At 32.0% G+C, this 14,620-nt stretch overlaps 2 protein-coding genes and 1 non-coding gene across 3 annotated transcripts; 2 read left to right on the top strand and 1 right to left on the bottom strand.

The window, feature by feature from the left end:
• The first annotated feature begins 2,489 nt into the window (after positions 1 to 2,489).
• Positions 2,490 to 6,169, top strand: LOC122589846. The gene is made up of 7 exons (XM_043762167.1): positions 2,490 to 2,642; positions 3,737 to 3,823; positions 4,309 to 4,348; positions 4,785 to 4,812; positions 4,956 to 5,026; positions 5,265 to 5,391; positions 5,812 to 6,169. Exons 1-6 carry the CDS (start codon positions 2,580 to 2,582, stop codon positions 5,363 to 5,365), a joined length of 390 nt encoding a protein of 129 aa, XP_043618102.1. The 5' UTR covers positions 2,490 to 2,579; the 3' UTR covers positions 5,366 to 5,391; positions 5,812 to 6,169.
• A 4,341-nt stretch (positions 6,170 to 10,510) lies between these two features.
• TRNAP-AGG lies at positions 10,511 to 10,582 on the bottom strand. Its single transcript has one exon. It is a non-coding gene; the product is annotated as a tRNA-Pro (tRNA).
• An 86-nt stretch (positions 10,583 to 10,668) lies between these two features.
• On the top strand, positions 10,669 to 13,389 carry LOC122588990. The gene is made up of 2 exons (XM_043761217.1): positions 10,669 to 10,820; positions 12,419 to 13,389. Exons 1-2 carry the CDS (start codon positions 10,745 to 10,747, stop codon positions 13,078 to 13,080), a joined length of 738 nt encoding a protein of 245 aa, XP_043617152.1. The 5' UTR covers positions 10,669 to 10,744; the 3' UTR covers positions 13,081 to 13,389.
• Positions 13,390 to 14,620: the final 1,231 nt, after the last annotated feature.

The following is a 14,620-nucleotide window of genomic DNA, read 5'->3' on the forward strand; positions in this document are numbered from 1 at the left end:
TGTATATATAGAAGTTGGAAAAGGAAAATAAAAAACATCACAGACGCTCCCAATGTTCACTTCCACAAAAAAAAAAAAAAACGGTCACTTTTATACGCTCCCAACGTTCATATGCATCGGCAAAAACTAGCCGATCTTGCTTGCCAAAACTTGCCGATTGTGCTTGCCGAAACTTGCCGATTCACGTGCTATAGTTTTTCCGAATTTGCCGATGGTTTTAGCCGACTACACCCTTGCCCCTTAGGGATGATGGTGTAGTGTTAATATTTGGCAAATTGGTAGTTTGGCTAGTTCTTTAGCCAATAGGAGTCCGTCACGTGTCGAGCCAAAAACTTGTCAAAAGTGTCGAAGGGAAGCCAATTTGTAGGGTGTAGTACCAATTCTTGTCAAAAGAAGCCAATGAGAGCCAATGAGAATTTCAAAAGGAAAAGGGTAACAAATATGCTCTTAACGTTCACTACAATCGACTAAAGGAGCCTATGGAAAGAACGGATGTGACTTGCCAAAAAGAGCCAATGAAAAAGATGCAATGGAACCGATTTGTTAATTTTTGCCGATGCTATTTACCGACTGCACGTTTGCCCCTTACGCTTCATTCTCGAGATTTTTTTAAAATAAAAGAGAGGGGAAGATTGGATAGGAGAGGAAATGATAGAAAATTAGATAAAAAAAAGTCATTCTCGAGTTGAAAGGAAATTAAAAAAAAACCTGTCATGTCCAGCACCCCTTCCACCACCTGCCGCCGCTGATGAACCACCCCTTCCACCACCTGCCGCCTATCATAATCAATATATATATATATAGCAGTGACAGTTTCACAAACCCACCACCTGCCATGTTCTTTTTCACAAACCCACTTTTCATATCAACAAACCATAACTTTTTGGATGAAAAAATCTGATAACTAAGAAACAAGACCTAATACCGATGATTAAGATCGAAGAAGGAGTAGAGAGTGAGGAAACGATGATACACACACACTTTTCCATCCAAATCAGGCCATGTTTTTGGAAGAAAAAACCCAAACTTTTCCTTCCCTACACTTTCTTTTCTTTTGAAATAAAAACTCAAGAATGCAAAAAGGTAGAATTTTTTATCTTTCCTTTTCTTTTCTTTTGAAAAAAAAAAACTCAAGAATGAGTGTTAGCTCTACAATGATTCGTCTTCTCTTTTATATTCTTATTTAACGTTCGACTTATCAGTCCCATTTACCGGCCTATATTATTGGAATTTTCAAATAACCACAAAGAGAAAGAAAACGACATAGTACTCCTTCCAGATTCAAACATGGGTTACCCAGCCAGACCGAGGACCGGGATACCACTGACCTCAACTAGCTAAATAAAAATAATTTTTAGTGAAAAAAAAATCAATCAATGACTCCAACTCAACCGGTAAGTATTACTAGATAATTTTTTTCTAGGCTTTTATGATACACGTAGGTTTTAGGTTAAAGTAATTCGATAACTGTAGGCTAATAATGTTAAAGATCGATTATATATATATCTATATCTATATATCTAATAAAACAATAGTTATCCTAGCTTTTTAAAGTCATCCAACTCAACTTAAAACTATCTTTAGATTTTGCCAAATAAGATATTTCCTATGTGTCATCTTTATACATTTTTCCCATTTAATATATACTACATTTCTTTTTTGTTACAATATCAATAAAATAAAATTACAACATATTATGAATAAAATAATCAATTTTTGATTTGTTTCCAAATAAATAATTGCTAGCACTATATATCTAATAAAACAATAGTTATCCTAGCTTTTTAAAGTCATCCAACTCAACTTAAAGCTATCTTTAGATTTTGCCACATAAGATATTTCCTATGTGTCATCTTTATCATTTTTCCCATTTAATATATACTACATTCTTTTTTTGTTATAGTATCAATAAAATAAAATTACAACATATTATGAATAAAATAATCAATATTTGATTTGTTTCCAAATAAATAATTGCTAGCACATTTTTTCCAATATTTAAGTTTGTTAATTACTAACATATAAAAGCGTCTATATCAATATATGTTTTATACTAAATCAATATAACAAGTTTATTTCACAAAATTGTTGTTGCTAATTGTTTAAATGTATTCTAATATTTTGTTTGTCCACTCATTTATGCAGTGGATTTGACTATTAAGAAAATTTTGAATATTTGATTTTTAATTATTTTATATAAATTTTTTTTATCTAAACATTGCTTATTAGAGATTTTATTGATTCAATACTAAAAGTTTTGAAAAGTAAAAATCCTTGTATATATATATATAAGGGAAAGATAATTTGAGACCAACTAAAATAAGTCCAAAAAGGACCATTGATTTTTGTAACTTACACACCACCATCATCATCTACTACGATATACAAGATTTTTTTGTAAAAACACTAAGACTTTCCAGCAGACCCACAGAAAAATCATGATCGTGGTAGATGATGATGGTGTAAAAAAATCAATGTTGTCAAGAATATCTCACCCCTATATATATATATATATATATGAAATTTGATTTGAATTGATGGTGTATGTTTTTATATAGTGAAGATCTATTATTATAACGATGATGAGGTCAAGCATGAGGAGGAAGGCTCTATCTCTATGCTCATATGCAGCGGCAAATAATGTATGTATATTATTTCTTACATCATCTGAAACAAGAAATTCGCTTATGCTTTTGTATATCTTGTTTTTAGTTTATGATCCGGTACGCTAGTGCGTTACTGAATTCGTTGAATTAAATTTTGTCTAAGAAATGGTTATGGGTTCGATTTTGGGTTTCTAGGAGTTTATCAGTTCTAAACTGATACGAAATATGTGCCTTTTACAATCGATTTCAATATACAGTATTAGAAGAATTACTTGTAGGTGTAATCAAGAGCACCATTTGAGAAAACATTGTTGATTACTGCCTTTACTCCTTTAGTTTCGAGATGAAAATGGACGGATGTCAGAAATGTTGAACACTCTGCCTGCCATGATTTTCCTTGTCATAATTTCGGATAGTTAACTGCCATGTTTGCTTGACTAGTTTAGGAAGATATTGACCTCCGTAGCTCCGATGTCCATGCTATCAAGTCAAAGTCGTATGGTGACATTTGTTCTTAAATAACTGTCTACTGGCATGCACACACACACACACATAAATGAAGCTGCACCAACAGGTTTTGACTGTTTGTTTGTTTGTTTTGCCGACGTGTGTGTTGTGTTTATGGAGACTTGATAGTATAAACACAGCTTAGAAGGCTGTTACAGCAGGCCTCTTAATTTATGTAGGTCCACTTTAGCTTTTCTTGGGATTAAGTCATTAACCCTAATCTGTGTATTATAAATATAGTGTTGTACTTGTAATTCCTAATCACGAGTGTTGAGAGGCAAAAAAGCTTTATTAATATATTCTAGTTGCAGCCCATGGATTATTTCACACAATTTAGTGTGAGATACCACGTTAAATCTCTCGTGTTCTTCATTCTTGTCATTTTCTCGTTCTTGTGTGTGTGCAGTTTTATTCCTAACAACACGGTTTTGGTTTTCAAATGGAACAAGTAATAGTAGTAGGAAAATTGAGGATTGAGATAAATGTAAATTTGCTTAACCATCCCTTGCTTTAACCAGCTAATTATCTGATTTTTGTAAGTTAAAGCTATGACTTTGAAAGTTCACTTCGAAACACTTCTATGTGTACACAGTTTGAAAATAATCAGTTTATGCTGTTAACAGGGAATCACACAATCACTGGAGAGGGGTCAACCTGCATTACTAGGATCTGCATCACGAGGATATGTTGCTGGCATCCCTATGCTTGAGGTAGTGGCTTGTATCGTCTTTTATGTTGTATGTTAATGTACGTGTTTGTTCATTCTGATACTTCTGGCTTTATATGAAAAGAGGGCTGAAGGATAATGCTATGTGGATATTTTATGCAACTCTATAAGAAGTATCAAACCTTTTTACCATGTTCAGAACATATGACTCTCTGAATGCTAATTTCTTAACCAATGAAAATAGATTACATACTATGCTATTAATTAAATGATGTTCCTAGCTTTAACTATTCACTATCTGTAATTGCATTTACTTTATGCGGTATGTCTCTTGTTTCTATTCTTTCGTTCATGACATCACTGGCAAGTAAATTAATAGATGATTTGATCAATGTTTACCTCTAGTGAAAGGAACTTGATCAATTGTAATGGTTAGTGCCCATTCATATCTTTATGTCAAAGTTGGTATGCCATTCTGACTGATAAAGTTGCTTGTGGGCTTGTGGCTATGATGTTTGATCTTGCCAGGCGTTTGGAAAATCAAAACTTGTACGAGGGTCTCATCAAGGTATATGTTTACCTTAAATTAGGGTTCGTCTGTTTTCTATTCTAAAAACTAGAGGTGGCACTTTTGACCTATTTGCTTACCAATGGGTGATTCATTTTATGTGTCATCTTTGTGACTCTATTGGGTTGAATGGGTAAAATGTAAAAAAACAGACAACGGGTCAATCGGGTGGAAAGTTTAGTGAAGTGTATTTCATTGCATAAACCTCTTCTACTAAAGTATTATAAATTAATGATTAAGTTATATTTAATTCAAGCATTTATTGATTACTACAGTAATATAGTTTTGTAATCGCATTAACAAACTAGTTGTTTGTTTAAATAATATAGTACTCCTATAATATTGTATCCCTATACCCGGCCATTTTGCCACTTCTACAGAAAATTCATGAATGTGGTGACATAGTACTGAATAATGTATGACTTAATGATTGTAGGTGTTCCTGTATTTTCAAAACCCTCGAGGTAAATAATATGCTTTCGTTATATATCTCTCCGTTAGTTACATGAAAATGAAGGATGTACTGATTTGTTGATTTTGGTCTTCTTTTATAATGTTGAACTAGCATTTTACTAATACTTTAATTTCAATAATTTATGTGGCACAGGGACATTATATCATTGTTTAAATCAGATTTCCAAACTCAGAGGTGGATTAGATCTTTTTCTACATACAGTGGTATGCTCTTCCAGTTGTATCCAGCTAAACTCATTATGATCTTTGAATTGTTAAATACTTTCATTTATGTTGAATGTGATTTTGTGTCTGCCTGCATTGGAAATTCAGTACCATGACATTATTTAATAATAATGTTTATTGACGATTTGGTCCATTTACAATGAAAATTCGTTTTGTCAAGTCATATAATCATTTTCTTTAAGTTTTTTATACGTATAATGCAATTAACTTGTAACAGAACCTGTTCAAATGGAGAAGACAGTGAATGCCTCAGTCAAAGGACCCATAGTGGCCCTGGTTATTTCACTGCGTCTGGTGCTGTGGTTGGAAGCCTGTTAAGTACACCCATTGTAAACGCTCCACAGGTATGTGCTAGATGTTTTTATGTTTGAATGATTGATATTTATTACTTTTTTCAGAGTTGTAATTTACTTTGTCAACCAAGTGTTGCTTGCCAAACCCAATGTCTTGCTGTTAAAACTGACAAAATTAGGCTGATTCATGGAGAACAATTCTTCAAATTTTATCAAAGATAATGGAATTTACTTAGAGCCAAATCATTGACACTAAAATGAAAGTCTTGTATCTCTATGAACTCTGCCAGAATGGAAATTATGGCAACTCCGCAACTTTTTTATCGAGTGCTAATTAACTTATTATACTGATCAAAGTGAGTAGATAGGTCACTAATCTCTTGAAAACTTCCCAACAAATAAATAGCGTATCAGATTTCACGGGGATTTCATTTTCTGTTTGTTTGAAAAGACAATTTTTAATGTTTGTAGGCGGCTAGTATGAGTGTCGGGGCGACACTCTCTTCAACTTTTCTACCCAATCTTGCTCTATTCTGGCATATAAATAATGGAATTGAAGAGATTCTGGCAGATTATGTTCATCATGAAATGACTCGCAGCTTGGTTTTGTCTTGATGAGACTTTTCCTAATAGTGGCAGCAAAAGATGTTTTCGTGGCCACAAATTGAAAAAACCACCTTTTTCCAGTATCCATAGATTTGATTGCATGATGTCATGATGATGATGTTGATAAAATTCGAATAAAGATTAGTCCTAGAAATATAGGACTCTTGGCTACAATGATTCAGTTTTGAGGATTTAGTTGATGGAACATATGATTGTTTACTTATTTTTTGAAAGTTTGCTTTTACTTTTCGAAGCTAAGATGCCTTATCATCCAGAAATGGTCATTTTAACAAATTTGCATGTTACGTACTTCAGTTGAATTGATTTTACCCTGGTTCGTGACGTCGGTTAAGCATACGTGCTCAACGTCAATCAACTTTATTTAGAACTATTCACTCGATTAGAAAAATGAGTGGATCTGTTTAGCAACAATTCTGCTTAGGCACATAGTAAACTGTAGAGAGTGTTAGGGTCGGTTGAGTTGCAAGGATGTCACACATGAACAAATAAATTAGGTAGGGTCACACATGAACAAATGATTATCGTCTAGGTGTACTTAGAAAGGATGCTGATAGTCTTGGTAAATGTATTGGAAGATGTTATAAACAGGAGATAGACCATTTGTTTTGGTTAGGGAGGATTAACATGACCAATCATGTTACTTTCAATAATTTAAGTCCATGAACATCGGTTAATGGTGAGTAAAAGACGATAAGATCTTGGTTGTATTATCCGTTGAATGGTTACCATCTGACTTAAAAGTTACACGCTTGTTTTCCAAAGTTGGGATAAATATTTGATCTGGCTTTTGCAATTTGTGACCATGACTAATTCGCAATTTCAATGATACATCAATATATATGCATGTTATTTTCTCTCGTTCTAGTTTGCGTAAGTTGTTATTGCTGTGAACATGGAACCCTGAACAATCTCTTCCTTTAATGGGTTCTAGTTATTCTGATCAGTAACATAAGGTACAAGATTTTGAGCCAGGTGCATTGTCACAAAAGTACAAAACTATGCATGAAAGAAATATATGAAAGATAAAGAAGTGGTTCCGAATTAATTTGATGTGCAACGACCACCTAAAATGCTGGCAACATGAGAAAAAATGAATAAAAGAAAGGGTTTGATATATCAGATCTGCCAAAGGCTTGGGTGATTGTTTCTATTTCGACATAGGTCAAGAAAACTCTCGATTTATAATGTTCTATCCATCGGGTAGCAGCCAAGAACGCGAAGAAAATTCCCGCAATCATAATACAAGAGATGTATAACCCATTTGAACACATTTTTGTTCAATGTCATTATATTCTTTTACTACTTTGAAGCTTATCATTCATGCTTGACATTTTGACTTTAGATGTAACCTAAAGTTTTGATATAAATTAACAAAAGATTATGGATTCATTCAATCTTTCAAACAGGAACGAGTTTATGGAAGAAAACACTCTTTTAGACAGTCTCAAAACTATTGTCCGGCCAACATCTTAAGTGTCCGAATATAATTGTGAAGAATGTTAGGATAACTAATTAACTTTTTCATGTTACCGTAATTAAACTTCTGATTACCCATAGAATAAATAGTTATGGCCTATGGGAAACCTTCGTTATGATAAAAGAATTCTCCGACGATTACATGCTGCATTTTTATTTATTATATTTTTAGAGATGACTCCAATCTTACATCTTACAATAATAATAAAAGAGTATCCTAAATTTTAAAATGAAAAAATAATAGCCATTAGATGAAATTTAATTTTGAATAAGAGCCTTTGGATGAATATGATGATGTCATATTTGACTTAAGAATTAGTCAATATCAATATTAATCGTTCTATTTTATATCATCTTTTAATATACCTTTACGTTCTTAATGAGTATCCAAAATTAATTTGAAAGTATTTAAAGACATTGAAATAATTATACTTACAAGGTCTGTATAGATATTTTGACTTTGGTTTGTAATTTCATCTGTTATTTTATTCTATATATCAACATTCTTTTTTTTTTTTTACTTAAATTGAACCTTTATATACTCATATTTCACATAAATAAAAGATATGAACTAATCATACATGCAAATATGCAATGAACCCTTGCAGGCTTGGATCCTCACGTAATTGGTTTTTTCCTTAACTTTGAGTTCAAATATTTAAAGAAAGATATTCCTATCATAATTTTTAGCGTTGCAACATGATAATACGTGATTAATGTAGCTACATAATGAGAAAATTTACACGATAATATATTGCTTGGATTCGTGATGAAAATTAAGAGATAAAAAAAGTTAATTAAAGATATAACTAGATAAAGAAAAATATAATATCTTTTGAAACTCTTAAAAACTTTTTAAATCAAGCTCAACCATTAATTATTTTATTACATGATTATTTTTGAGTTATTTATGTCTAATTTTGGATTTTATAACTATGTGAAGACATGAAAAATTTAATCCGTTATACAATTATGTAGATACATGAATTTATAAACATATGTGCATGAATAATGGTCTGAGCATATGTATGCAAGCTGTAAATAAACATTTTATGAGATGGTTTAGTAATAGAAGTTCTTACATGTTAATTTTTTAATCCATAAAAATATGGGGGTCAATCATATATTTATTATACAATAAATATTAACATATTAGTATGTGAGAGAGTTCTATACCTAGTTTAAATACATGACAACCACACACTCACTTTTCCCTATATATATAGGTGCAAATTATTTTAGGACCAATTTTAGGACATGTGTTTTTTGTAACTTACACACCACCATGATCATCTCCGACCACCACCATGATTTTTCGGCCACTGCGTCGCCGAAAAATCTTAGTGTTTTTACAAAAAAGTCTTGTAGATTGTAGTAGATGATGATGGTGGTGTGTAAATTACAAAAAACACATGTCCTAATTCGTCCTAAAATAAGAGGTGGTCCTAAAATAACTCACCAATATATAATCATAGCAATATTCGTGCACATGTGATCATGAATCCAAATCTCTACATAATTGTATAACGGATGATAATACATGCCTTTAAACAAGTATAAACTTCAAAATTACACATAAGTTATTCAGAAAACAATCAAAAAACAATTTTCATGTAAAGAATAATCATCGGTTGGGATTGATTTGAAAAGTTCTCAAAGGTTCTGATAAAAAAAAAAGGTTCTCAAAATAACTTTTCAATATATATATATATGTGTGTTTTTTTTTTATATATATCAAATTTGACCTTTTATTTGTCGCTTTTAAAGGTAAAGCAATACCATCAACTACGTTCTATGTTTACCTTGATATTATTAATTATCGCTTTAAAAGTATACCAACAAAAACAACTGCGTAATACGCGGGAAACATTTATAATTAATGCATATTAGATTTTATAATTATAGGTTGACAAATATTTAATCAGGTAAGAATTAAATCACTAAAAAACATGAAGTTACATTAGTGGTCTTTGAGATTGCGGTTAACACTAACACTGACCGCACAGTTGAAAAATGAATACATCATCTGTTAAACGTATCACTAAGTAAGGTTTTATTTGTTTAATTGTCTTTCGTTCATCCGAATATGTCTGCATTATCATTTTACTTGTGCTCTAATGTTTTGATCGAATAATTTATTTATATACTAAAATTACTAATCAATTTGTTTATCAATTTATAATTCTATAAATCACATGTTGTGTTGATATAACTTGAACTTATGCATAATTCTTTACAGTTTTCATATATTTATCTTTTCGATATATAATTGTGATAGCTTACTATAGACTTCGTATTTGTGTTTTAATTCTTTATTAAAAAAGTTTTGACATCCAATCAGATTTTCAAAACATTATTGAACTAAAAAAATATATGATATTAATGATGTAAAAAACTAAATACTTATAACCAAATTTTATATGTTATATGATAAAAATCTTATACAAAAACATAATTTAACATTAATTATTAATATTTATAAATTTAAAAAAAGAAATAATAATCATTTATATTTATTAAAATTAAATTAAATTTACAAGAGTTATAAAAGAAAACTTTAAAGTGTTCTCCGCGTATTACGCGAGTTAATAATCTAGTAATTATAATAAACGACTCTTAAATATGCACCTCATAATAAACATTTGTTCTTTTACCTAGCTTATGAAAATGGGTCTAAATAAGCTAACAGCCTAAGCAAGTATGGTTATCCAACCTCTCTGTAATTCTAACAGTTAAGGTTTCGAGTTAATTCTAGATTGTGTAATTACTTGTATATCTAGAAGGAAAACGATAAATCCTTCTAAAGATTAGCCTAAAAATCTTTCTAAAACTATAAGAAGATGACATGTGTTATTTTATCTATCTAGAATTATCTACCACTTTGTCATTTAGCATCTTGCTAGGTAGATTTTAATAAAAAGTCTTTCAGCCGTTCTAAAAGGAAAATAGTTATCCAAATACTAAAAAAATCTTAAATAAGCGTACAAGCGTCAAGCCTATAAAATAAGCCTGAACCCAAACACCCCGTAATTCAACATCTACTTCAAATAAAGAAAAAGAAGTTATTGGGGCATTCCGAGAATTGAACTCGGGACCTCTCGCACCCTAAGCGAGAATCATACCACTAGACCAAATGCCCACTTTTGATTAATATATCAGATTTGAAAAATGTAATCAATAATACAGAAAACCCTCATAGTAGAAAACCATAAAACCCTAGTGGTAGATATACAAGAAGAAATAACAAAGAAACAAGATCCAAAGATACAGTGTGTCTGTGTGTTTTATTGTTACAGAAAACATGGGGAGATCGATTTTACTGCGACTGGCCCGATCCCAAGCACGCCACCATCTTTCTTCTTCTAAATTCCAAACAGGTTTTCTTCATTGCATTTCTGTTCTATTTTAAACCTTCAATATATATATATATATATATATATATAATTTATATATGATATCTTTATTTATATTTTAGGATGACTTTAGGGGTTTATTTTTTATGTAAGTGTTGCGCAAACACACACACACACACACACTATAGGGATATATATCTGTTTATTGTATTTAAGTGTCAAGTTGAACTGAAATGACCCAAAACATATAACAGAATGTAAAAAGATTGGCAGAGGTTCAATTATCTTAGAATAGAAAATTTCGTAGTGCGAGTAGGTCATTTGAAAGTGTCCTGTTTAAAGGCGTTCCTCTTGTTTTAAAAGCGGTAGTTTATTAAAGTCCATACGCTCAATATCGTATGCTCATAAGCCGGAAAAAGATGTGCCTGCTGAGTCTTGGATAAAAAAAGAATATAAGTTAACCGATATATACCCACTTAAAGTTGGAACGTTTCTTATTACACTCATCATATGCCTGTTGTCGTTTTGAGCATTGTATTTATGTCTTTCGTCTATTGGAGTGACAGGCATAGTGTAATAGTTTTTTCACTAGCGATTGTATGGTCCTATAGCTATAGGTGATCATACTTTTTTTTTTTGTGGTTCCTTCTATGAATCAGAAGGTATGTTAGAAAAAGTCAATAAGCGGCCCTTTATGAACTGGAATGATTAAATAATCAAGGATGTCATATTCGTCATGAGCATCGAATAAAAGATTGAGGAAATGGAGGACAAGGTTTAGACCTTTGGCTAGTGAAAAGTAAATAGAAAAAGTTACAACCTTGTGTAGCCATGCCAGTCTTCCTTGTGGGAGCCTTACTTAGTTCGAGTTTTGTCAGTTTGTGTGACCGTGGACTTGGACCTTACCTTCAGGATTAGTCGGCTAAAGGCCATACACCACGATTACCAAAATCTAGAAATGTTGAAAAAGTTATATTGTAGCTTGGTAAAGTATGTTTGGAAGTGTTTCTCAATCACATACTACAAAGTTATGGAATCTGTCTGAGTTCATCATATCTGGCTCTTTTTGACTAAATTTTTAATCTTTCCAATATCATACAGAAAGAAGATTCAGATTCTATGTGTTTGTACAAATTCCTTAGTTCTACAAAAGAAAATAAATTGAATCATTTTGTAGACAACACTAGTTTACATTCTACTCATATTGGACACTTGGATATCTTTGAAACAATATCTGTTTGTGGCATGCATACATTCTTGTTTCTGTTTCGTATCTGGCAAACATATTACATATGTATCGATACAATCCTTCAGTTTACATGTATATCTTTTAGTATATGTATATCTTTTAGTATACATGCATATATTTAAATACCAACATGACCACATTTAGATCCGTACACTTGGCCAAATTTTGTAAATGATTATGTAGAGTTCTCTTCTCATGTGCTCTATCCATCCAATGAAAATCGTGTTTGCCCTTCGTGTCTTGTATACTTGATAAATATAATCAGTCTTCGTAAATCTTACTTATTATGCTAATGAAAAGTATTGAAAGTTCTTTTTAATTCTACATATTATGCCATATTTTGATAATCTTTCACTATTTGTAACTTCTTCAGGCTTCTATCCACAGAAACTCGGAAGATGTCTAACTCAGAAAACTCACACTGCGACCCCCTACTTTAATCCTGCAAACCATCTTCCTGCTTTGCAGAAAAGATGGGCATCTCAATCTGCTGCTGCAGAAGATTCAGGCAAGATTACCATTGGACCTCCAAAAGGTGCCGATTCAGAAAATGATGACAAAGATTCAGGAGTGGTCTACCATGGTCCAATATCAAGCACCATTAAGAAAGTGAAGCTTCTTTCTCTATCTACTTGCTGCCTCTCTGTATCTTTAGGACCCGTAATTACCTTTATGACCTCACCGGACATGAATGTGATTTTGAAAGGTGCAGTTGCATCCTCTGTTATTTTCTTAAGTGCCTCCACTACTTTGGCTCTTCATTGGTTTGTGAGCCCTTACATTCATAAGTTAAGGTGGCAGCCTGGTTCAGACACCTTTGAGGTGGACATGATGACGTGGCTAGCAACGTTTGCTCCTAAAACTATAAAGTTTTCTGACATTAGGCTACCAGAAACTAATAGGCCTTTTGTGACGTTTAAGGCCAATGGGGAGTTCTATTTTGTAGATGCTGATCATTGCCATAATAAGGCACTTTTAGCAAGGTTAACACCAACGGCAAAAGCGACCCAAGATTCTGCTCTCAAGAACTTATGATGATGATTTTGATACGATCAACTTGGGTTTAGTTGTATTGTTCGGGATCTATCTAAAATGAAATGAACGTGATGCATTTCAAATGCCGAGACACTAGAAATAAATATGTATACGTATGATGCAATATTTTGTTGAAAGTATGACTTTTAGAAGCAGGGTTTTGTTGCTATTGGTGCTTACATTGTTATTGTGACAGCATCTCTTGCTAATATATGTATTCACTTTACCTGCACTTTGTCCTGTTTTGCTTCTTTGCTTGTTCTTGGTTATAAACTTATAATGAAGAACCCTGATTTACTGTTGATTCTATATGAATTTTTTTTTTTTTAAAATTTTTTTAATGTTTTTAATGATAGTTAATCTTCTTGTATTTATTCTTCTTATAATGTCATCCTTTTGTACCTTTTATTGTGAATTATTGATTATGTGTCAGCAGTGGCGGATCTTAAAATTTTTAGCGGTGGGGCCAAGTTATTTTTTTTCCCAATCGTTATGTTCTGGGTATTATATTATGGTCATGTAATACACTTAATCGGGTCAAATAAAAATAATACTAATAATCTAAGTTTTCCATTCAAATAAACAATACATAGTTTCTAACTAACAAAAAACTACAAAGACTTATGAATATACCAAGAGAAAGGGCGTTGGATTGTGGATCGTGGGAGATATACCTTGTTACGTGGATTGTAGATTGTTGGCTAAAACATAAAATTATGAATAGACTAAATGAATTGTGGGTTATAAAAACTAAAAAGGTAAATTTATTTTTTTCTGTAGCCTAAAACTCAAAAAAAGAATGAAAACCTTATTATGTGGATTGTGAATTGTAGGCTAAAACATAGAATTATGAAAGGATTAAGTGAATTGTGAGTTATAAAGAAATCAAGTATAAATCACTTGCATTATCACAATTGAACTTTTATAATCTTGAGATAAAGGCATGACAGTGTAACCAACTATGACGAAAAGGCTATGTAATGTACATATCTACTCGACTTGCTATATAGTGTAACCAACTATGTTTTTTGGGTTATGAAATGTAAGCAACATGCTACAATAGGTTTCCATCCGGTTATACACACATGTGGCCATAGTTGTTTCGCCGGAAAAAATAATGATTCACCCAAAACATTAAAATCGCGATAACTTAATTTGTTGTTTCTTCCAATTAAGACTTCAAATTACACCAATCGACACAAAAATTGATCCCGCAAAAACCCTGACCAAAATTTTTTGAATCCACCACTTGCTGGAAAAAATGGAGATTCGCCAGAAAAATTAAAACCGTGATAACTTTGTTGTTTCTTCGAATTAAGACTTGAAATTACCACTAATCTACTCAAAAATTGATCCCGCACAAACCCTGACCAAAAGTTTTCGAATCCAACACTCGTCGGAAAAAATGGTGTTTTGTTCTATGGTATTTTGCTTGTTTATGAGGCCAGAATGTCGTTGATGTGCTGACCTGAGTTCTTATGGGCTGCACGTTGAAGAAATCTTTTAAATGATTCTGATCGCCAAGGATTTCCTCGTTGAA

This window comes from Erigeron canadensis, chromosome 2 (assembly GCF_010389155.1).
Source record: "Erigeron canadensis isolate Cc75 chromosome 2, C_canadensis_v1, whole genome shotgun sequence".
Taxonomy (NCBI): domain Eukaryota; kingdom Viridiplantae; phylum Streptophyta; class Magnoliopsida; order Asterales; family Asteraceae; genus Erigeron; species Erigeron canadensis.

Bases quoted from the DNA above. Each gene is read 5' to 3' on its own strand.
- LOC122589846 (XM_043762167.1), top strand. From the start codon at position 2,580: ATGATGAGGTCAAGCATGAGGAGGAAGGCTCTATCTCTATGCTCATAT. The intron at 4,349-4,784 runs GTATATGTTTAC...TAATGATTGTAG, and splicing joins TGTACGAGGGTCTCATCAAG to GTGTTCCTGTATTTTCAAAA. The intron at 4,813-4,955 runs GTAAATAATATG...TATGTGGCACAG, and splicing joins GTATTTTCAAAACCCTCGAG to GGACATTATATCATTGTTTA.
- LOC122588990 (XM_043761217.1), top strand. From the start codon at position 10,745: ATGGGGAGATCGATTTTACTGCGACTGGCCCGATCCCAAGCACGCCAC. The intron at 10,821-12,418 runs GTTTTCTTCATT...TAACTTCTTCAG, and splicing joins TTCTTCTAAATTCCAAACAG to GCTTCTATCCACAGAAACTC.